Below are 25,930 nucleotides of genomic sequence, written 5' to 3' on the forward strand. Positions count from 1 at the left end.
TTAGATGTGATTTTCTACAGTTTTAGGGAAGTTCATTTTATTGCTACTGTAGGGATTGTGCCTTGATTTAGGTAACTTCATTAAAGATTTGAAAATGTGGGAGTGAATCACCCTGACATTACATATATTCAACTTACAAGTATTGTGTAAGCGGAGATAAAGGTTTTTAGAGACCTCTAATCAGTATCCGCCTTTGCATATCCATTTGGCTTTAGTGCCCTCTTTCATTGCAACAAGGAAAGCTTCATAGCTTTATTCATATTTCAAGAGATGTCCTTTGAAGCTAAAGACACTGTTGTATCCCAGTAAAACTTAAAAAAGAATGGTGTTTTATTATTATTATTATTATTATTATTATTATTATTATTATTATTTGTATCAGTCATAACCTTTTCTTATGTTTCTTGCAGGAGGTGGGAAGCATCATTGGGAAGGTCAGTACAGAATAATTTTATTTAGTGATTGTTCTATGCATTACAAAGCCTTGCCTGCCATAAACGTTTCTTTTCTGTGATTTTGTTTCCATAACAGAAAGGTGAGACGGTTAAGAAGATGAGAGAGGAGGTAAGAATATGAAATGTCAGTGTATCCTTCTCAATTTCTGTCCGAGATGAATGTTTACGTTCAATCAAAAGATTTTCTGCAGCACCAGAAAAGAGTAAGAGTGTCACTCAGTGGTAGCAAATATTATTTCAGCTGAGATCTCACACAGTTTTATAATCATTCATCTCATTTCTAATAGTACACATATATTTTAAAGCTCACCTCACCACTACCTTTATTCCACAGATCTAATATGTATAATCTTCTGGAGAGAGCATGGACCTCACACTGACCCCTGAAGCAAACTTGTGGATCTAGCTCCTTATCCTTTATTGCTAGCATATTAACTCATTGGCTCCATGTGTCTTACACACTAGGGTTGTGTGTCCCTCACATCCTAGGGTGTGCTCCCCAATTGTGAGACACAGGGACCCATTTGTGAAACATCTGTAATGTTATATTCTAGTTTAGGAATAAAGCTTTTAAAGAGATGCTGCTAGATTTGCAAGTTTGTTTCTAATAAACATAACAGCGCTTTTTTCTATTTCTATTCTGACCTTTTTATATATCTATATGGAATAAGCATGTCCTTTATTTGAATAAAGTAAAATTAAATGAGTTTCACTAAACTACAATGAATGAAGGAGTTTCTGCACATATGGCCAGGCTCTAAAAGGTAGCATCTATATTTATGTATTTATATGTGCAACCACTACAACTACCTCTTCCCGCAGACTGTGATCAGTACCCTTTTATTCACAAGCTAACTATCCTGTCCTTCTACATTTATTTAGACGTTGTATTTGTTGACCAGATTGTTGCCTTGCCTATTGATAATAAAAATGTGTATTATTACAATAGAGAAATGTTATTTATTCTATTTTTTTTCAAAAGCTTGCTGGGCAACCCATATGGTGATTATTGCAGCACAATACTAAGCACATCATACTTTGCACCACACTTTCCAATTATCACAAGAAAAGAAAACTGCTCAGCTAAAGGAGAATAAAAACTCCAGTGCAGGCAGGGGCAGGAGGGAACATAAAGAAAGCATAAATACCTGTCCCTGTGCCCTCGCAGTGCCATGTCCCACTCCCGGACCCCCAACAGCATCTTACTGCTCGGGTACTTTCACCCGAGTAGTTGCATATCAGGAAGCTGAGAAAAAATGAGTTTCTGCAGCAAATCCAGAGCTGGTTATGTAGCACTACAATGCAGGGACACAGGGATGGGTAAGTATAGCTTCTTCATTATGTCCCCCTGCCAGGACCGGCATTTTTATTTTCATCCAACTTCTCCTTTAAGTAGTAATATATCCATGTCCCAATATCAGTGGTATACTGGAAGCTGTAAAAGAAGCTGTGATGATCGTTATTCACCAAAAAATGATTTAAAATGACAGAAAAACCTAGTTCACATAGGGATTTTTTACTATTATAAAAATAGACTGCAACTTTCAGCATTTTATAGGGTATATAGGTGTCTTTTTTAAATGTTACTTTGAATATTCTATACCTAAAGCTTGGTTCCTATTGATAAAAGCAGCCATGAACCCATAAACATCACTACAAAGCAAAAAGGTCACATATGCAGATAAATCCTATAAACTTTTAAGATCTGTACATAGCCTTTTTAACCCACTTTTTAAAAAATATATAGTGAAAAAACTAAGACCCAGATTTTTCTGTAGCAGCCAGTTACAACCCAGGTTTTCGTTTTACCAGAGCTCATAAAGCAGTGATTTGTTATGTTGGGCAAATTATACCAGTTTTTATTTCACACAGAATAATTAATCTAGACCATTTTTTTTTTCTTTATTTTACAAAAGCGCAAAACACAGACTGGTGGATTTGCTATAATTTACACCAGAAGTTGGTGTAAATTATGTAAAAAATCTATACCAACATGTAGCCAGCATAAATTTAAAAGTGTGGTACACGAACAATTAAAGAAGATGTTACCCACCCTTTCCCAAACCACAGGTACTGTTACTTACAGTAGCTGTAGTCAATTCAGTCCTGTCCCAGGGTCCAAATCTGTCCTGGTGCCATCTTTTCCATAAAAATCCTCCTTTATTCAGGTGGAGAAGCGTTAAAGAGGCAGGAACTAGAGCATCCGTGCCCTAGGCCTACAGCGTCTCTCAGTTCTTCCCCCCTACCCTTCTTCTTCTTAGCTACGCTCCTGGGCTGGATTTTCCTAATCGGTGCCACCCCAATCCTGCGCATGTGCCGTTTGGATGTGAAAGGTGTAGGCCCGATGATGCATCTGGGATCCCATGTCAATGCACCTGTACTATCTTCATCACTAACATAGGGCCCTGTCATTTCTGTGGCACACACGCATGATAAGGAAAGGCCCAATAGTTTACTCTTATTAGGAGTTTATTAAATTGCGTAATGTGTAAAGCATATCAGCATGCTTTCCAGGAAAATGTAGCAATACATTAATAATCTACAGGGATGTACACAGTGTTGAGGGGGGTTTACAAAGCCAAACCCTACTTTAGCACCAACAGCATAACCCCAGGATGTGAACCCAAAGAATGGGCACACCATAATGTATTAAAGATGACAGTTCGGCCAAAAAATAAAAAGAAACATAGCCTTGTGAGGCTATGTTGACACAACATTTTTTTTAGTTTAGTTTAAAATGATGTCTGTTATTTTTAGTCTAAAATAATGGGCGTCATTTTGCTGTCAAGCCTTGCCTTGGTGCAATGACAGCTGTTGGTACATTATTCTAGTTTGGGGTTACTAATTGGCCTTTGGGTGCGGCTTAATTGAAAAGTTCAAGTAATGAGAAAGAACAGTGACAAAAGAAAACCTGTGTGTGAACAACTAATAAAAACGTCCACTGTTTGCAAAAGACCTCCGAAAATAATTGTCATGATCATCATTTTTATGTTCGCGGTCATAACGTTCGTTATTCAATACATTGTGTGCATTGGAAATCCGTCATCCCATTGACTTCAATGCATTGCATTGCAGTCAGTTAAATTGCTGCAAAAACGGACGTCTTTTTAAATAGCAAAAGCGGATGGATTTTCTCTATTTTTGACATTGTGTGAACATAGACTTAGGCTGCATTCACACACACGGACGTGGAATGGCTGTAACGGACTCTCCCCCCTCCCAAGCAGCATCTGTAATTAGATGCTGGGAGCGGGGGAACTGTACAGATATGCGCCGCACTGTAATGACGTAGTGCCGCATGGCTGCTTCATTACAGCGCGGTGCATAGCCGTACAGTTCCCCCGCACCCAGCATCTAATTACAGATGCTGCCGAATGTGGACGAGTCCATTACAGGCATTCCACGTCCGTGTTCCGTGCGGAACACGGAACGTGTGAATGCAGCCTAAGGCAATGTTAACACTGCGTACGATTCTGGCCGCATTTCGTACGCCGCCGTACATGTGCGGCTGAAATTTCGGGCGTGGGAAAAATCGACATGCGGCTGGATGCGTACGAACCGCAAACATACGCCCGTAGTACAGTTATGCTTCCCTAGCTTGTTTGGAAGCGATCTGAGGCAGGTCATTTACTTGGAAATCTTCGCCCAGCCCAGTAAAACACACAGAACCTTTTGGATCGAAAAATCAAGTTCAATTTGGCTGAAATAAGTACTTCGTACGGTACCGCATGGAAATCCACGGCCGTGAGTTGGAACATTTCCGTCCTCAAACAATGGTCTTGTTCATTTTTCACGACGCCGTATACGATCCGGTCGTAAGTTCATACGTAGTGTGCACTGTGCGGGCGTATATCGTATACTTTCAAGTGAACGCATCAACCTCAAAACTACGTGCGTATATTCGCGGTTCGCACTACGTCCGGAAAGATACGTAGTGTGAACATAGCCTTAGTGCAGATTACACAGAATGTTTTGTGTGTATTTGTGTAAATGAGTAAGCCCTTTCTATTAAAGCTTGCATAGGTTCCTGATCACGAATTAATAAAAGAAAATGGGGAGAATTATTAAAAGTTATGCAAGGAAAAATGAAATGGCTGCCCATAATAACCAATCTGGCTAAGTTTCCTCTAAAGCCTTTGAAGCAGAAAATGTGAAATCTGATTGGTGGCTATGTAAAACATCCACTTTCCCTTTGCACCCCCATAGAGGTTGAGATTATAGGCACTTAAGAAAAAAATCTAATAAAATACATGTTTTCAAATACATTATAATGCATGCACTATAGAAATAAAATGGTTGGAGTTCTGTGTTTGTCATGAAGTCTATTTCCCATGGAGCCAATAATGGCCTGTGCCTAATAATGAGATAATCAAAAAGTGTCTCTGCAATGCAAACTGCATCGCACAAGTTACTTTATAGTTAATCAAATCGCCCACAAAGATTAAAAGGGAGAGTAAAACTCTTCTAGATTCAATTATAAAGACTTAAGAAAGTACATCATGTGTAATGGTCTAAAAAGCTCCATGAGGGTTATTGTTAAACAGAATAATTCAGTACAAAGTCACCGGTTCTTCTAGGGGCTTGTGGTAACCCCTTAAGGACCTGGCCTGTTTTAGACTTCACCTCGCAGACCCATTTTTCAAACCTAGCGTGTGTAACTTTATGCACTGATGACTATGGAATGCTTCTATTTAGCCATACATAAATGATGGATGTGTCCCCTTCACTATTTTCTGTTATAGTACATTTAATTTTGATGTACACACAAATGTCATACACTTTTGTATGTGTAAAAAAAAAAGTATACATTGGAAGGCTTTTTTTTTATAGTGTAAGTCCATGGAAAATGGATTATGCTCTATAGCATACAGCAGCATCTGTTTTTACCATCTATTAACACCTTCACATATATGTTAAATGGAAACCAAAATGCAGTGTGAACTGTCTTGGGCCATGTTCACACAATGTCAAAAAATGAGAAAAGGCGTCTGCTTTTTCTATTTTAACAAATTTTTAAAATTGTCCAATTATTGCTGCAATTTAATTGACTTTAAAGCTGTGCATCCCCTATATCAGGTGTAGAGAACCTCAGCTCTCCAGCTATTGCAAAACTACAACTCCCATCATGCCTGGACAGCCAAAGCTAAAGCTGGAGAGCCAAGGTTCCCTATTCCTGCCCTATAGTATATGGCCCCTCTGTGTAGTCTGCTATAGTAGATGCCCCCCCTCTGTGCATGCCCTATTGTATATACACCCCTCCCCCCCCAGTGTAGTTCCCCTTATAGATGCCCCCTAGTCCCCTGATAGATGGGCCCTCTGTGTAGTTCCCCTTTTAGGGTGCATTTACACGTACAGAATCTGCAGCAGATTTGAAGTTGCAGACTCAATGCAAAGCAACTCTGGGCCATCAAATCTGCTGCGGATCTGCTGCATATCCTGTATGTGTGAACGCACCCTTAGATGGCCCTCATTGTTGTCCCCCTCTGTGTAGTGAACCTAATAGATGCCTCCTCTGTGTTGTCCTCTTTATAGATTGCCCCCCCTTATATAGATGGCCCTGTGTTGTCCCCTTATGGATGACTCCCATGTTGTCCCCCCTTAAAAAATGCCTCCTGTGTTGTCCCCTTTACAATGCCGCCCTTGTGTTTTTCATTCCCTACCCTATATAGATAGGCCCCTTATGTTGCCTATCCCCCATATAGATAGCTCCCAGTGTTGTCCATCCCTCATATAGATAGCCCCCTTATGTTGTCCATCCCCCATATAGGTAGCCCCCTTATGTTGCCCATCCCCCATAAAGGTAGCCCCCTTATGTTGCCCATCCCCCATATAGATGGCCCCCTTGTGTTGGCCATCCCCCATATAGATAGCCCCCTTATGTTGTCCATCCCTCATATAGGTAGCCCCCAGTGTTGACCATCCCCATTTCCCATATAGCTACCCCCCAGTGTTGTCCATTCCTATCTCCCATATAGATATCCCCCTTATGTTGTCCAGCTTCCATATAGGTAGCCCTCTTATGTTGTCCATCCCCCCATATAGGTAGCCCCTTTATGTTGTCCATCCCCATATAGGTAGCCCCCTTATGTTGTCCATCCCTCATCTAGGTAGCCCCCAGTGTTGACCATCCCCATTTCCCATATAGCTACCCCCCAGTGTTGTCCATTCCTATCTCCCATATAGGAAGCCCCCAGTGTTGTCCCGCCCCCTATAGGTAGCCCCCAGTGTTGTCCATCCCCCTATAGGTAGCCCCAGTGTTGTCCATACCCCATATAGGTAACCCCCTTATGTTGTCCATCCCCCATATAGATAGCCCCCTTATATTGCCAATCCCCCATATAGATAGTCCCCTATGTTGTCCATCCCTCATATAGATAGCCCCCAGTATTGTCCATCCCCCATATAGTTTGCCCCCTTATGTTGTCCATCCCCCATATAGGTAGCCCCCTTATGTTGTCCATCCCCCATTTAGGTACCCCCAGTGTTGTCCATCCCCATCCCCCATATAAGTAGCCTTGAGTGTTGTCTATATAGGTAATATAGGGAAATTAAGTGGTTTAATACCATCAAAATGATCCAAAACCCACTTGATTTCATAATACAGTTATGCCTCAGTGTTAAAATGCTTCAATGTTCAGTATTCAAACAAAAATTTACCCGGCAGTAACGTTCAGAACTCAGAACTTGGAGTTCAGAACTTTGCTCAGTATCCAAACGTTTTGCAAGCATGGATGGTGGGTTGTACCTCGTGAGTTAAGCACTGGTGAGGCTTCACATACAGTTACAGCACAGTAGTAGTACAGTCAGTGTACCACCATCTCCCATTCTTTACAGTGCTGGGATGGGGGGGACTCTATACAGTAAAGGAGTGAGGAGTTAGTGACTATTGTACTATAATTACTGGTTTTGTTGAACATTTCTTGGTTTAAATGTACTGTACAGTATAGTGCTGTTCTGTACTGTCCTGTACAGTCTAGTGCTGCCCTGTAATGTACTGTACAGTATATAGTGCTGTTCTGTACTGTCCTGTACAGTATATAGTGCTGCCCTGTAATGTACTGCACAGTATAGTGCTGCTCTGTAATGTCCTGCACAGTATATAGTGCTGTTCTGTAATGTACTATACAGTATATAGTGCTGCTCTGTAATGTCCTGTACAGTATAGCTCTGCTCTGTAATGTCCTGTACAGTATATAGTGCTGCTCTGTAATGTACTGTACAGTATATAGTGCTGCTCTGTAATGTCCTGTACAGTAAAGTGCTGTTTTGTAATGTACTGTACAGTATATAGTGCTGCTCTGTAATGTACTGTACAGTATATAGTGCTGTTCTGTAATGTCCTGTACAGTATATAGTGCTGCTCTGTAATTTCCTGTCCAGTAAAGTGCTGTTCTGTAATGTCCTGTACAGTATATAGTGCTGTTCTGCATCCCAACTTTTTGGATGGCCAAAGAGGGACCCCTGTGGTTCAGTCTAAGAAAAAAAAAAATGTGTAACTGAACATGGCCTCAAAACGCATCCATACCACCTACAGATGTGTGAAAGGGCCATAATGTCACATGATTCGCCTGAATTTAACAATTTTTTAGAATCCATCGTGCGCCACATGATGGAATAATCTGCAAGTTTGGATCTATTATACAGTAAGAAACCAGACACTTTATAGAGCAACATAAAAAGTTTATTAATGCAAATCTAATTCCTAGGTCAAAAAGGGGGACATGTAAGGGGCAAAGAGGGACAGAGGGGCATGGCTCAAAAGTAGGGACTGTCCCTCCAAAAGAGGGACACTTGGGAGGTATGTGTTCTGTAATGTACTGTACAGTATAGTGCTGTTCTGTAACGTCCTGTACAGTATATAGTGCTGCTCTGTAATGTACTGTACTGTATAGTGCTGTTCTGTAATGTCCTGTACAGTATATAGTGCTGCTCTGTAATGTCCTGTCCAGTATAGTCCTGTCCTGTAATGTCCTGTACAGTATATAGTGCTGTTCTGTAATGTACTGTACAGTATATAGTGCTGTTCTGTAATGTACTGTACAGTATATAGTGCTGTTCTGTAATGTACTGTACAGTATAGTTCTGTTCTGTAACGTCCTGTACAGTATATAGTGCTGCTCTGTAATGTACTGTACTGTATAGTGCTGTTCTGTAATGTCCTGTACAGTATATAGTGCTGCTCTGTAATGTCCTGTCCAGTATAGTCCTGTTCTGTAATGTCCTGTACAGTATATAGTGCTGTTCTGTACTGTAGTGATTAAACAAGGCACTTTTCAGTGTAATTAATGATTCTATGGGTAATTATTGGTGGATAATGGAACCAATTAAACACATTTCTTAAGGGAAGACACTGCTCAGTTCTAAAACTGCTTGGTTCTCAGACTGCCCTCCTGAACCAATTAAAGGGAACCTGTCACCTCGGACAGGGCACAGAGCACGCCCGACTCCCCGGTGCAGCCCCTGGATACTTACCCTTTCCGGCGAGCCGTTCCCGGGATGAAGATATCAGCGCCCGAAGCCGTGCGCGCTCTGCAATGGTGAGTCCGATGCCCATAGAGAATGACGGCTCCATTCATTCTCTATGGGCATCGGACTCATCTAAGGTAATTTGCAGGAGCAGGACTCGACAGAAAGGGTAAGGATCCGGGGGCTGCATCGGTGGGTCGGGCGGGCTCTGTGCCCGCGTCCCCGGTGACAGGTTCCTTTTAAGGTCGAGAACAGAGGTACCACTGTACTGCTGTTTGCTGAGGTGACATCCTCTTGCCTAGATAGATAGACATTTTTTATACATAAGTATTTTCTTTTTGTATTACAGAGTGGTGCACGAATCAACATCTCAGAAGGCTCCTGCCCAGAGAGAATTGTAACAATCACAGGACCAACAGATGCCATTTTTAAAGCATTTTCAATGATTGCACTAAAATTTGAAGAGGTGAGTACAGAAAAAATGTCCATGTATGTTGAAAAGTTCCTTACATCTATATATGGAAAAAATATCATGATGCAGTAAAAATTATACATAAAGGGGTAGATTTATCAAACATGGTGTAAAGTGAAACTGGATCAGTTGCCCCTAGCAACCAATCAGATTCCACCTTTCATTCCTCACAGACTTTTTGGAAAATGAAAGATGGAATCTTATTGGTTGCTAGGGGCAACTGGGACACTTTCACTTTACACCATGTGTGACAAATCTCCCCCAAAGAATATTAGTGATTTATGCAGATTGTTTGATCATCATATTTCTGGCTTAAAGGGGTTGGCCACTTTATAGTAATATTGTTCAGTGTATAGTATTAGTAAGTGTACCCTCTGTATATACTGACAGCAGCTCCCTGTGTACCTCATAGAGGCAAAATCAGACTCCCCTCCTCCAGTCTGTGCTGCCCTGCTCTGTGGTGTTTCGGTTCATAAGATGGCAGACATGGAGGAGCATGTGACCATGCCCCGCCCCCCAGTGTCCTCCATAGGCATATACAGGCTCAGTGGTGGACACTGGGGGGCGTGGCGTGGTGACATGCTCCTCCATATCAGCCATCTTATGGACAGAAACACCAAAGAGCAGCCCAGCCTGGAGGGGGGGGGAGTCTGATTTTGCCTCTATGAAGTACACAGGGAGCTGCTGTCAGTATATACAGAGGGTACACTTACTAATACTATACACTGAACTATTTTACTCTAAAGTGGCCAACCCCTTTAATAGGGTCTCCTTGTTATGAAGACTCACATAAATGGACACAATTTGACAGCCATGTATTACTTGGACAGAAATAGGGCGAATGGACAGCAGGTGTTCTGATGGGAAGACTCCATTAAAGCTTTTTGTACAGTTTTTTCCCATGAGAAATCACAAACAAATAGGAGCTTGTTGTGTGAATTTTGATATTCATGGTAGATGTAGAGTTATAATGTTGTTCTTTGTGAATATGTAAAATAGTGTAACATCTACTGTAAGAAAACTATTATATTATTGGGAGGGGGTAGAACCTGTTTTCAACAATTTAGGACAGGGTTTCTTGCTTTGTCTTCCACCAGGCTTCTTCCCCAGTTGTCACATGACTTTATCAGTATATACAGTAGCTATTCAGAGTTATAATTCATCACCCACCCTGACAAAGCTGTTTGCTGGCTTTTCTTCTAGAATAAGGAATGCATCCTTGTTCTAAATATATCTATGATCCTGGAATAGACTGCAGTCCCATCTACTATTCTATACATTGTCACCCATTGTTTCACATTAGTCATTTGATGTTCTCTGTATTATGCCCTTTTATTGCCAGTGTATTTGGTTCGTGTACAGTTTGTGTATGGTATGGAATATGAGCAAACTTTTAGAATCTTGTTTTTCGCCTTAAATATAGAAACTCTCACAGCATCACTAATTTTTGGTAATTTTTCTGGTGTTTGTTTTAGAACCTAACACAAATTACCTAATGCTCTGCCTAATGGCAAAAAAGCAGCTTTATTCACTTAAAACGCTTTTAGCTGTAACACTGCTGGAACAGGAATAATGGGTCAATTTGCAAGATGTTTGATCCTTTCTTTTGCCTTTCCGTAGACTTTAGGGAGAAGCAATTGCTTCCAGTAATGCACATTAATGGCAAAAAAGGAGAAGCCCTTACAGTCTGGTCCCAAAGCGGATTGAAATTGAAATAATAATTTCATACTTTCTACTGTATGATTCAATTACATATAGATGTCAATGTTTTACATTTTTAAGGGTATACATTTCATTCACCTACAGGATTCTTTTCCTTTTTGTTTCATCGAAGTGGTTTTATTTTATGTAGTTCTGGAAATAAAAGTTTTGCACAGAGTAGAGAAGCAAAGTGTGTAATATTGGTATTATGGATCAACAGTACTTGTTTCATTACTTATAAGGCCAGTTACCAGCTGTTTATCCTTCATAGACTTTAATGTCATACAATTCTGCATTAATTTATCAATAGTTTCCAAGTTAATTATCTGGCAACAAATGCGATGTTTCATGCATTAGGTTAGGAAATAAACACAATCGAATTGGTGTTTGGACTTTAAAATACCCATTGATCTAAATCATAGGACTATTACTATTATTTTCCTTAGAAAGTTCTATGCAGGACAATGGCTACATCAAAATGGATTATTTGGCATGTCCCCAAAGCTATGTTTTTGCTGCTTTGTAACCAATATAGACTTAAAAGTCAATTTTTTCAAACTTATTTCAACCCATAGGGCAAGGCCACAAGGCTGACCACATGCAGCTAAATATTACACTCATATGCAGTAGGCGTGGTAAAATAGACTAGTAATGGAGGCACAATTTTGAAGGTAAACAGCAGTTTTATCCCATAACTACATGGTCATTCAGATAAAACTGCTCTTTGCCTGCAAATATGTGCACCTTTTAACAAACTATTTAAATCCATGTCCACCACATCACCACAACTGCCATCAGCCATCTGCCTTAGGTGGCCTCTCCAAGTACTTATTCCCAAATCAGTCACACAACCCACTAAGGTCCTGCAGTCCATTCCCAAATTCCATCTGTGTTCCCTGGACAAATTTCGGAGAAACACTTTAGTGGATTTATTCACTAAATATACATATGTTAATATATATATATATATATATATATATATATATATATATATTGTTTATTGATTTCAATGTAGGCCGCATTCACATGTCCACAAAATTTGTTCGCGATTGCAGATCCGCAATTATGGACATATTTACAACCAATAGGTTTCTATGTGCCTATTTACACGTTCACATGTTCACAATTTTTGCGGATCTGTGATTAGGCCAAAATCTGCACCGCAAAAACTATAATTGTGGCACAGACACACCAATAGTGTACGGGATCCACATTTTTTGTGGCCATTATCTCTGTTACATGCAAAAAATATGGTCCGCAAATATATACTGATGTTTTATTTTGCATCTTTGCGGCACTTTTAACCGCTAATTTTGACTGAATCGCATTTTACCACAACTGCACATTTCTTGCCAAAAAGCAGGAAAATAATAGCAAAAATCTATTTAAAAAGTTTTTAAGAAATGCTTTGTGTGAACACAGCCTAAGAAACTGGGGTAATGAGTGCTTACAATGTACTCCCTACTGTTTCATAGAAACTTTAGATTATTGACATATATTAAACACCACAATCAGTTATTTAATCTTTTTTTAAGCCAATATCATAAATTGAGTTCAAGAACTAGAAGTATGAACAAGGGATTAATATATATATATATATATATATATATATATATATACATTGTTTTTCCTTCTACCTATGATAAGGTGAGTTATTGAAGTACTGTAGTTTCAGTAGTAAAAGGAACCTTACAAAGTCTTTTGTTTGACTTGTAGCAAAATTAATGATCACTCCACACTTTGACTCTTCAAAGAATTACAAGAGAAAAGTATGACTAGTCGTGGTGCTGCAATGTAAACCATGTCAAATTATTTAAGCAGGGATTTGAACCTGTGAAGCTCTGGTTACATTGACACCACTGATAGGAATTTTAGGCATGGGAGTAATCCATGCATGGTGACATATTTTCTGTACATTCACAGTTCACAAAGCCTTACATGTTGTGGAGAAGCCATAAAATTATATTTACACTTTTAAACTTTCCATTGATTTTCCCTTTTGCCATTTAAATATTTGTACAGTAGATGAAAAAGTCCTATTTTCAGTATTTTTTTTTCCTGAAGGGACGCCCCGACATCAGGTAAAAAAAAAATATTAAAATGCTGCCGAAGCCTATAGTATGGCTTACCTGTTTGCCCCAGTTCCCAAACTACCACCACCAAAAATCTACTTGTTTGGTATTAGTCCTGTACTGTTTAGTTGTATTTCCTGGTTTAGCAGCTTCTTAGTACTACAATATCCAGAATGCATTGCTTTCCTTCAGCACTTTATCACAATTCTCCTGCTCTGCCTACTGCCCTCACACAGCACATCCCACCCTGGGCTGTTGCAGAACATCTCATTTACAGCAGACTATTGCACCAACTGTGACCAGCCCCTACAGCTTACCTCACCATCCTCCTGATATATATGTACTGGGGCATTTAGGGAAGAATGAGGTCTGTTCAGCATAGTGCCTTGTAATGAATGATGCATCAGAAAGAATAACAGACAGGCAATGAGCAAACGAGCACAGCAGGTGCTACAACCTTACTAATAGTGAATGGTGACAGTAATCCACTGCTGAAAGCTAGACTCCCTTGGTTCACTGTATCTTCTAACCCATAACAATATACAGGGCTTGGACAACCCTGCAGTTCCCAACACAGGTTGGCAGCAGAGAAGACTGTGTTGCCCCTTTCTGCTGCCACTCAACGTACAATTGTATATAAATGAAAAAAAAATATTACTTTTATTTTTTGAAGTTATATTACAAAGTAATATGACTTTATTTAAGTATTGTGTAAAAAAAAAACCTACTTTCTAGGGTACCCCTACAGTTTGACAATGCTGAAGCTAAGGATATGTTTTTACAGCTGTATGTCACAGCTTCTGCCGGTGTCTGTCTTGTACATTCCTATCACACTTCTGAATTGCTATTATCTTCCAGCTATAATTAGAACTCCCCATCTGAACATTATACTCCCATGGCTGTCAGGAACAAGTTCTTCTTTCGTTGGCTGTGACCCCATGGCACTTGTTTCTTAGTACCAATTGAAATGACATTCTTCCCTTCACTCCATACATCAGCATGGTGGCTTATTTATACATTCCAGCCTGCTTTTACTGAAACAACTCAGGGTCAAGAAGCTTATATGTGTTTGTAGCTCATTAACCTGTTTGTATTTTTAGATGTGTTCGAGGTTCTGGTGCATGCATATGTCAATGGCAGATTTGCTTGCTTGTGCTTGTTCATTTGCAGCCCTAGTTGGTTTAATCTTTGTTAAAAAAAAAAAAAACTGACAGACTTTGATGGCCAATACTGCAGTTTTTCGCCCAAGGACTGAATGCTTTGCAATAAAAATCCATTAAGCCCTTTTGTTCAAGCACTGTGGAATCTGTTGGTGCTATGCACATTTATTATTATTATTATTATTATTATTTTTATTATTATTATTAGCTTTTAGTTAGAAAAAAGGAGCTTCTTGCAAGTTTTTCTAGTATGTATCAACAAAGGTTTTTTTTTCGTTATTCACCTAAGAGTGAAAAAATTAAATGCTGGCTGGTCTTACTCACCAAGTCCCCCTGAGTATTTTGAGCCATTTTCTGTCTTTCTAGCTGCTGCCATTCCTGAGGTACAAGTTTTTCTAAAAGCCGATCTATATCCAAGATAGGAAACTACATTTCCCATCATGCATCTTCCTGATTGGTCCATTTGGGTAATCGCCCTTTTAGCTTTCCTGCCCACTGTTGTCATTACTATTAGACAGTAAACACAGGACTGTTTTTTTTTTCACAGATTTTGCATCACATCCCCCCAATATATATTCCATACTAGCTGATGATGTAGCAGAGCTGACGCACGCATGGTGTAGCTATGTACTGCATAGCAGGCGTTTGTTTACCTGTTGTGGGGGGTGTAGTGTAGGATTAGTAGGAGTAGTGTGAATGAGAACATTCTAGTTCCATCCAGACTCTAAGAACATGTATGACACTTAAAATATACAGAACAGTGACAGGTACATATGCCTGCATTTACTGACAGCAAGCAGAGATAGGACTATAACGTTTCATATTACAGAGACCTAGGCTCAGGGACACATGTAAGGATGCATGGAGATAATGCAGATTATTTCTCCTGGGGGTCGGGTTACCAAGTCAATAGACAGCTAACCACAAAGGGAGAGGGAAAGATGGAGCTGAGTGTGGTCTGAGTGGACCTAGAGTAGAGGATTTTACATGTCCAAAGTCGATAATGAGGGGAAAAAAAACAGGAAAAGGGTGCAAGATAGGTTATACATGTATATTAGACATAGGATGTTATTGGGAAGGGGGATCATTTAGAATATTGTTTTTGTTACCTGGAAAACCCCTTTAAGTTCAGAGGGTGACCTTTTCATGACCTGTCTGTTTTAGTGATTACTTATATTCTCTGTGAAATAAATAATCTTTTGTAAAGACTTTTGGGGTGTTCATAAAATAAACAGTATAGCGCTATTTTCCTACTAATGAATAATGTTGGGGAAGGCGGCTGTCTCTGATCATTATTATCGGCCGTCCAAGTAACAAGACGGCCGCCTTCCCCGATATTTTGCTGAAGTGGGAACATAGCTTAGGATCGACTCCAGATTTGTGTAATGGCACACAAAGCTGGTGGTATAGAGATGTCCCTTAAAATGTGTAACAGGCTAATCCAGATATTTGTAGCCCAACCAGTGTCACATAAGAATAATTCAGAAAGCTTCTCTGCTATGGTTTACAGCAACATTTATACAGCTAAGGAAAGGACAGCTGCTGATTACTGTATCTCTTGGTTTTCTGAATTATTGAAGGATTTGTGTTAATCCCTTAAAGCATTTCTCAACAGGTGTCACTTATATTATTAAAATCAGGCAACTAATACCATTCAGACAAGCCGGCTAAATTATTCTAGCATGTTTTAATCCAGTCAAAACAAGTCATTGGTATGGAAACATAATAAACGGAGGAACCGTGCTATTGTCTCCTTGAATATATAACAAGGTGACAAAATGGTCGTCCAGTGGAGGCAATGATTTAGTCAGGGGTAGACATGTTATACATAAGAAGCCTCTTATCCTTGATGTATGTGCAATTAATCCATTGTAATACCTATAGTGATGCCAAGGGAAGTAACAGGCAAGAAAAGGCCGAACCAGTCACATTGTCCTAATATCATTAATAGTTGAAAACAGTGAATAACATATTTTGAGTACATCTGTAAAATGTCTTATGCTATCTGGTATCATGATATTAAAAACATATTATTACATCCAACTATACAGTACTATTATAGTTGCTTGTTATCTTTTTATTTTAGTTTCTATATGACTCGCCTGAATATGTATGTTCCCTGTCATTGCAGGATATCAATGCTTCCATGACAAATAGCACAGTTACAAGCAAACCACCTGTAACGTTACGGCTTGTTGTCCCTGCAAGTCAGTGTGGATCCCTTATAGGAAAAGGGGGGTCAAAAATAAAAGAAATCAGAGAGGTAAGAATAATCCTAAATATTTATTTTGTGAAATAAATGGAATGTTGATTAAGATAAAAACAGGCCCTACAGGCTAGATGAATATTTTGTTTCCTGAAGTGGCTATTAACCCTCATGCACATGTTCAGTAATTTTTCAGGACCGTATATTATGCCAGCAACCTGCAAAAAATGTGTCTGCAGTGCATCCATGGTGCATCCATAATCCGTATTTTTGCAGACATTACGGATGTTTTTTTTTCTGTAAAAATTTCGGATCTGCAGAAATTATAGATGCTCCCACACACTTCTATTAGTAAATCCAGATCGTGGATCCATAAAACTCTGGACAGTATGAATAGCCCAATAGACATCAATGGGACATAGAAAGGATGATGGTAATAGGGGCAGAGTTACATTAGAATGTTGATGCTGCACATAACCCTTGATCATGAAGAAATATTTATATTACACTATCCTAATATAGGACTGCCACAATGTAAAAGGCACCTCCTGTTCAACTCTGGTTTATAGCAATTTAAATTGTAAAAAAGAATTAAAGGAAAGGTGTCCAACCTATTTGGAATATAATAAAAATAACATCCCTTTAACCATCAGCACTCACTGTGGTCCCAGCCACCGATAAGCCCAAGGTCAAAAGAAAATCCAATATTCTATACTAGAGGGTGAATGTTTTTTTTATTTCTGAGCCATGTCACAGAGGGCTAGCCACTGGCATAGTGCATATCATTAAAAATGCAAACAAAGAATCACATAGAAGAAGTGCATGCCTGGCATGCAGAGGGGCACTGAGGGCTGTGCGCCAGCTGAAAGGGGTAGAAAGTTCCAGCTAGCTAAATATACCTTAGAAGCACCAGAACATGGGGTGGGGGGTGTCTGGAGGAAGATAGGATGCACCTGTCACTAGAAATTCATTAACTGCAAGTACCCTGACTGCACTGCAGCCCCACCACATCCAGTGTCCAAGGCTGTGCCCATGGGGTGGGTGTTGCTCTTACCGGAGTTTCAGTCTGATAACTGAAGCTATCGATCACTGCTGAGTAAGGGGGAGGATATCATCATGATTATCATGATGATCCCACAAACTGAGAAGCTCTGGCGTAATCAGGCAGCCCTCCCTTGCAGATGTCAAAACTCTTCTGAACTGATGACATATTAATTTCTTTTACTATAATGACAGAACCCAATTGTTTCAGTCATTGTAATAAGAAGCTCATATAATGCTTCTATTTAAATGACAGAACTGGAATCTGTCATTAGAGTACATTTGAATTTGTCACCAGCTCCAGCTCGGGAGAGTTTTTGATAGCTGCGGAGGGGAAGGGGGGCTGGCTGATCGTGGCAGAGCTTCTTAGCCTATGGGTTCATAATGATAATTTGTTAAGCACCCTGATTGCTATTTATCGCAGCACTAAGGTAAGGGAGTTAAATGGCCAACATTGACTGTGATTAATGGTACTCTGTGAAGCCTAAGTGGTCCGTCTGAAATCCTACTGTAATTTATTTTAATTGTTATACTGCCAGCTACTGGCCAAAACTTGAATAACAGTTAGATACTATGAACACATTCCCTTAGCTACACCGTGACGCATTATATCAGAACATTAAGGCCTTATGCACATGTTCAGTAATTTTTTCTTGTCCTGAAACAACCCGCTAAAATTTACGGATTGGACATCCGTATTGCATCCGTATTGCAATCCATTTTTACTACTCCAATGCTTTTCAATGCACTTCATCCATATTTTATTTCGGAAATACGGATGCCAACATGTTACAATCCGTAAACAATCCATAAACAATTGATTTCAATGAGAGGATCTGTAAAAAAATCAGGGTCCGCACCGGGTCCGTTCTAGGACATGTCCTTTTTTTCAGGATTGATTTTCATCCATTTCTGCTACTGATAGTGTGAACTCGGATCCGTAAATACGAATCCGTAAATTACGGAACGTGTGCATAAGGCCTAACGTGTCAGGGATTACATCTGTAAACTGTTTGCAAATTTTGCTCTTGGTCAGATATGACCTTTGAATTCCAGTTCTGCAAGGCAATAGTGCTACTTGATGAGCCACCATGCTATTTTTATTAGACATGAAATTAAATGTAAAGGGATTGGGAAACAAAACTGATTTCCTGTTTACTTTTTGGATTATGGACACATGTTTACTATATCGTACAGGATAGTCTTATCAAAAGGCAAAATTGATTGCAAACAACAAAATGTGCACAATATATGCTGTTATCATTTTGCTGTTATTTTAAGTGAAATAGAATTCAGCAATAAAAAAAGCTAATATGCTTTTGGAGTTGGAATATCCTCACAGTATTTAGTACACAGCTATAAGATAAAGGGAAGGCAATGGAGGTATTGTTTTGAAGCAAGTGGAGATATGTTCTTTTTGACCTTCTACAGTAGATATAATGAATCATTGTGTATGCAGCTGATAAAACACAGAACATTTATTTTTTCTACCTGGGGGAAGATGAGTATATCGGTAATAATTTCTGCAGCCTGTTTCCTGTTCTGATGGATATCACATTGTAAAAGTAATACTATAAATGAAGCAATCATACTGTAGTGAGATATATCTGCCTGGCGCATGTACATCCTCAGTAATGTCAACCTGAGAAGAGATTCAAAGCATGATCCCTGGTTGTATTCAATACAAGCAGCTCCCTTGCTGAGTGGTGCTCTAATGTTATAACCATATAACCAAAAAAACATTTAGTAGTCACTATAGTCAGATATGCCTAAAATCACTGCACAGTCCCAAAAATAAAGTACAGTACAGTACACAATAGAGAAATAAAAGATTTACGAGATTACAAAATCTAAAGGAGGAAAACCTCATATTCCCTACTTATATAAAAATTATAGGGAAGATTTATCAAGCATGGTGTAAAGTGAAACTGGCTCAGTTGCCCCTAGCAACCAATCAGATTCCACTTTTCATTCCTCACAGACTCTTTGGAAAATGAAAGGTGGAATCTGATTGATTGCTAGGGTAACTGAGCCAGTTTAACTTTACATCATGTTTGCTAACACAATAAGATAGCTGTCAGGGCTAGGAGACACATGGTACCTCTAGTACATCTGTCTGTGCTTCGGGAATATGCAAAAACGCATTTGTTCTCTGGTGCATAGTGTCAGAGAGACTTTCCCAAGCTCCTGAACGATAATCAGCCGAATTCTCCCTCGGTGGAATAGAGAGAACGATCAGCAGATGATCGTGTCATCGGCTGATCGTTCATTTAGGACCAGACCTAAAATCATTGTTCCCCCACCGCGCATCGCTACGGTGAAATAGCGGTGCGCGGCGGGCGACCAACGATTTGAGAAGCGCAGCTCTGTCTTCCTCCCCGGGTCCCGCGCGCTCTAGCTTTAGAATGGCCTGTCAGCTGGCGGAGCGCTCAGCCAATCACCGCCGGGACCGCCGTGGCCTGTGATTGGCTGAGTGGCCTGTCAGCTGACAGGCCATGCTAGAGAGCGCGGGACCCGGGGAGGAAGACAGACAGAGGAGAAGACCTGACAGGTAATGTATGCTGCAAGGGCTGCTAGGACATTGGTAACGATGTCCCTGCAGACCTCGCTCAACGATCATCGGGCCGTGGAATAGGCCCAGTAAATGAGCGGCGATCTAGCTCGTTTACATTGTTTATCGGGCCCTGCTCGGCCCGTGGAATAGGGCCCTAACCCTTCCTGCCTGGTTGGCAACTGGAAGCTGAACCCTGATACTATGGGCCCTTGCATATGTGTCCCAATCAGTGAGATGGCTGATTGTTTGCACAACCCTTACAAGACTCCAACATTATTTAAGTTTAGGTTAAATGGTGGCCACATTTAACACCCTTTTGGGTGTGACCATTTTTAAAGGTCTATTGAATTTTCTTGAAAACATGGTAAAAGGACAGACAAAAATAACAATCTGTCGCTGCAGTTCCATGTTCACTGCGCACAACAGCCATTATTCTATGCATTGTGTAAACTAAGGGTCCATTTACACAAAAAGATTATCTGACAGATTATCTGCCAAAGATTTGAAGCCAAAGCCAGAAACAGACTAGAAACAGAGAACAGGTTATATAAGAAAGACTGAGATTTCTCCTCTTTTCAAATCCATTCCTGGCTTTGGCTTAAAATCTTTGGCAGATAATGTGTCAGATAATCTTTCTGTGTAAATGGACCCTAACAGCAGTTGTTACCAAAGACTTTAATCATTCAACTCATTGAAGACTAAAAATAAGGGCCATTATTTTACTAAAAAAGACATTGTGGGAGATTTATTGAACTGGTGTAAAGAAGAATTGTCTTAGTTGCCCCTTGCAACCAATCAGATTCCACCTTCATTCCTCACAAATACCTTGGAAAAAGAAAATTGGAATCTGATTGGTTTCTAGGGGCAACTAAGACAATTTTACTTAACACCAGTTTGATAAATCTCCCCCATTGTGATAACATAGCCTCACACTTTTTTGGCATTGTCATATTAATTTTTTGCATATTTAATTTAAGTCCACAGGTGCTCAAGTTCAAGTAGCGGGGGACATGCTACCAAACTCAACAGAGCGTGCTGTTACTATTTCAGGAACTCCTGATGCCATCATCCAATGTGTTAAACAGATTTGTGTAGTTATGTTAGAGGTGAGTGTATATATCTGCACAGCATTCACTCCCCTCCTCTTAGAGATGACCATGCCAGTTTATTCTCCTACCTTAGAGAGGACCATTGCCCAGTCTCCTCTCGTATTCCCCTTATATCCTTTTGGTTTTAATCTCAAGCAGATTTACCCGCTTTTTACCCAGACAGCCATACATGAGTTTCAATGCTATGAGCTGTGTAAAAAGGAACCTGTATTGAGGAGGTTTGTAGGTAGTGCAGCACAAGCAGCCAGCCCACAATCTAAGGGCCCTATTACACGGAACGATAATCTTCCAAATCAGGCCAATTCATCAGATTATCACTCCATGTAATAAAGACAGCGATAAGACGATGACAACGATCATCGGCCAATTGTGTCTTTTGGTCCTGACCTACAATTATCAGCTGCTGACTGGGCATCGCTAAGTGTTTTAGCGATGCGCAGCCAATGGCTGATGAAGCTGTAAAAAATAATAAGGTTCATACATTACCTCTGCCTGTTCCCCATTGACTTCCTGTCTTCTCCCTGTTTCCTGTAGCTGCTGATGCAACTTCAGATCCAGTCTCTAAAGTGACAAGTCACTCATCCAATCCCTGGCCGGGACAAGACTGTCACGGCCAGTGACTGGCTGAGCGACTTGTTACTTCAGAGAGCAATTCTGAAGTAGCACCAGTGGCTGCAGAGAGCAGGGAGAAGACAGAAAGACAATGGGGAGCGGGTAGAGGTAATGTATGAACTTTATTATTACATTTTTAAAGCAAGGGCTGCATGGACATCGCTAATGATGTCCGTACAGCTCTTTCTGCATGATAATCAGGTTGTGTAATAGGCTCAAGTAAATAAGCTCCAATCTAGCAGATGGCCACTCATTTACTATAGTGATTGGGCTGCATAATACAGCACTTTAACTCCAGCGCTTACTGTGCAGTCCACTGTCCACACCAAAGTCAGCACTCTGCATGTGTTCACTGCTTTGTGCTTTTACAATTAGTGTAGTTTCTACTACATAAGATTTTTTTTCTGTTATGTTCTGTGTAGCTACTCTTACACTGTACACTGGAGGAGGGGCCCTCAAAGCATCTTGGCTGTAAATGCTACTGTAAATGCTGCAGACTTTCCACACATAAATCATGCAGCATTTGTGCTACGTTTGACCCTACACTAAATAAGGTAGAAATTTTAGAACTACTTACTATTGATAGCCATCCCAAACATGAAGTTTTAACTATGAAAACATTGTTGATGTAATTAAGAAAAGGTCCAGCCAACATTGCAACGTAATTCAGATTTACAACCCTATACTATGCAAATTCTGCTTATCTGCTAATCCATGGGCAGCAGAAATAATTTCCTCTTTAAAATGTTACGTCCTACCCTGTTACCAATGACTTGTCCCTAAATCTTGTACCTATTAAAATTATTATTGTGTTTTAGTGGAATAACCTATGCTTTTTTTTTATCATTTTCAGTCGCCGCCAAAAGGTGCCACTATCCCTTATCGCCCAAAGCCTGCCTCTGGACCTATTATTTTTGCTGGAGGCCAGGTAAGAGCGGATACCATTTTGGCCTCAGCTGGAAATCACACCGTCCTGGCCCAACCTCAACCAGCACCTGTTAGTTTATTCTCTTTTTCCTGGTATAGTATAAGAGTATATGTTGTTTGAGACATTGCTTGCACAAAGTAGATTAGATCACCCCAACTGCTTTATCATTTCAGAATCACTGCAATTCTCCCATTCTCCCTTCTCCTTTTTACCATGTGTTCAGTGGTTGTGAACATACTGTGCATGCTGTCTCCTCCATCTGTAATTAAGTTGCAGATTAATCTACACTTTGAGTGTCCTCCTCTGTCTCATCCATCCTTCATTTCCTACAAATCTGACTGTAGAGGATACTGACCTGTTTGCTATGTTTGCACAAATTTTATGACTGATACAAATTTGTCAAACTGGTAGCAATCATCATGCACGATCAATGAAGGTCTTCATTTTATAGACAATAAGTTACTATTTACACAATTTATTCTTAAAAATTGTATATAAAGGTCATACTATCCCCTACTGGCAACTTTAATAAGAATTAAAACGAAGGTGGTTCAGTAAATTTTATGTAATATATATATTAACCCCTTTCCAACCTCCTAAGTTTAGGGATGAATTGAAAATCTCAAACAATTCCACATGTGGCGATATCTTATGTGATGATATTTTTTTGTCTGTTTCCTTTTTTATGAAAAAAAGAGGGTCATTTAAAATTTTAAATCAACATTGTATTAAAACAAAAAAAGATACAACCATATCAAGCTGCGTGCTACAACTGGTGGTTACCTGCTCCCACCTATAGGACACCAACGGGTTATCCTTGAGAATAAAAACTGATAAATTGTTGTGCTGCGCTACTAAAACAAACAAACAAGAACCGGGTTTGGGTACAATACAAGCAACAATCTCAGCTTTAGTAATATAGTCCTATAAGTATACAGCTGTCACTCACCTATTGGTGAGTGACAGCTGTATACTTATAGGACTATATTACTAAAGCCGAGATTGTTGCTTTTATTGCAGTACCCAAACCTGGTTCTTGTTTGTTTGTTTTAGTAGCGCAGCACAACAATTTATCAGTTTTTAACATTTCAAATCACTATACAGATCTGTTTTAGACCAGCATTAGAAACACACCATAGGCTGACTATCCTAGCAGATTAATCACAGAAGGCACCTGAGTTCTAGTAGAGGCAGAGAAGCCAATTGGGGGCAGGCTGGACCACTTATGACACAGGTAAAGGATATGTAGATGCTGCCATGGCTATTAAAAAGTTAATTAATCAGCATAAAAGTGATCTCTGATATTGGTCATTTTCAATAAGTGGTGTCTGCAGATGGCAGCCAGTACGCAATGGATATGACGCAGGCTCGACTCCCCATACTCAACCCAACCCATGCCAAAGTTGTATGTCTTAGTTGGGTTAAAGTTCCAATAAAAATGTAAATAAGCTTTCATCCAGTTATTGTTTAATAAAGTTCCTCCAGCACAAGATTTTAGGAACATAGAAAGTATACATCATGATTAGCAGAGGAGTGCAGTTCTTGTTGTGAAGACTGCCCTTCATGTTATAGTTCCATCACAGCTCCGTAAACTGTCCTCAGAATCTACAATCTTTATTATTTTTGGTTTTCAAACTAGCTTATATATAGTAAAGGAAGAATATTGTAGCAAGAATAAAATGAGATAACATTAATTGTAATGTGACTATGTACAAGAACAATTATCCACTTGTTCGGAGTACAGTACTCCCCCAAGTTACAATGACCTCAGGTTACAGTATTTTCAACATACAATGGTCTTTCCTGGACCATTGTAATTAAAAACCAGACTCAATGTAACGCTACAGACAGTCGGAATGTTTTACTAAAATACCTTCAATGACTGGCTGTCTAGTAGCGCCTCTCTATTGTTGTATACTGCCCTTTGCCTGTGCCAGTATGAGCATTTCTTTTAGACATCAGATGAAGGTGGCTCCATTTTATTTTTCTGGGATACTGTGTCTCCTGTACATGATCCTGATGAATCTCCTGTCTTCAGCACACTGATTTACAGCTTCCAGCAGCACTTCATGACATTTTGGGGGCTTACGAACCAATTCCTAGTTTTCCATAGAAAACTACATAGATGACTTACAATGGTCATCCCAGAACCAACTGAAGTGAATTTGTCACCCCTCAACAAACTGCTATGGAGCTGTCACATCAATCCTTATAAACAGTGTGCAGTTATACCTTTAAGTTGTCTGTGTGTCTTCATTTATGAAAAAATATACATTTATTTGTTCGTGGATAGTGCCAAAGTGGCATGGCGTATCCTCTGCCAGCATTGCTCAGAGAATTAGCAACGGAGGAGCAGTAAAATATTGTGGCCTTGCTTGCATTGCTAAAGAGACAGTGCCGAGTATGGCGTCTGTCCTCCTCTCAGCTAATGATCTGAACAACAGCCACAGGTGTTGACACAAGCACCCAAGGTCACACCTCTTTGACATTATCCACTAGCAAATAAATGTATTTTTTTGCAAAAATTAAGAAACACATATTACTTATAAAGGTATTTCGGTAAACTGTTTATAATAATGGATATGCCAGTGCTACTAGCTCCATAGATGTTTGGTGGGGTGACAGATTAACTTGCTTGTAACTTGAGGGCCCACTTTACAGTATTACAAGCAAACATATAGTGAACTTAGAGCAAGTACGTGCTGTAAGAGTAAGACGTCATGCACATAGAGTCCTCTGCAGCTCCATGTTATGTAGACATAGGCACTTTATATGGTACTCCATAATACCTCTTTAATTAGGCTGGGTTCACACTACGTATATTTCAGTCAGTATTGTGGTCCTCATATTGCAACCAAAACCAGGAGTGGATTGAAAACACAGAAAGGCTCTGTTCACGCAATGTTGTAATTGAGTGGATGGCCGCCATTTAATGGCAAATATTTGCTGTTATTTTAAAACAACGTCTGTTATATTGAAATAATGGCAGTTATTTACTGTTATATGGCGGCCATCCACTCAATTTCACCATTGTGTGAACAGATCCTTTCTGTGTTTTTAATCCACTCTTGGTTTTGGTTGCAATATGAGGACCACAATACTGACTGAAATATACGTAGTGTGAACCCAGCCTAATGCAGTAAATCATGGAGCA

General features: G+C 39.8%; 1 protein-coding gene across 10 annotated transcripts in view; it reads left to right on the plus strand.

The window, feature by feature from the left end:
- LOC138783491 (poly(rC)-binding protein 3-like) overlaps nucleotides 1–25,930 on the plus strand; it is a 531,869-nt gene that overhangs the window by 471,447 nt on the left and 34,492 nt on the right. For all 10 annotated transcript variants that reach the window (XM_069958249.1, XM_069958250.1, XM_069958253.1 and 7 more), the window contains 6 exons: nucleotides 411–434; nucleotides 532–564; nucleotides 9,271–9,387; nucleotides 16,458–16,589; nucleotides 21,105–21,233; nucleotides 22,702–22,845. In XM_069958249.1, the coding sequence (XP_069814350.1) occupies nucleotides 411–434; nucleotides 532–564; nucleotides 9,271–9,387; nucleotides 16,458–16,589; nucleotides 21,105–21,233; nucleotides 22,702–22,845 (579 nt within the window). The remainder of the gene's footprint in view (nucleotides 1–410; nucleotides 435–531; nucleotides 565–9,270; nucleotides 9,388–16,457; nucleotides 16,590–21,104; nucleotides 21,234–22,701; nucleotides 22,846–25,930) is intronic.

The sequence above is a fragment of the Dendropsophus ebraccatus genome, chromosome 2 (assembly GCF_027789765.1).
Source record: "Dendropsophus ebraccatus isolate aDenEbr1 chromosome 2, aDenEbr1.pat, whole genome shotgun sequence".
NCBI lineage: Eukaryota > Metazoa > Chordata > Amphibia > Anura > Hylidae > Dendropsophus > Dendropsophus ebraccatus.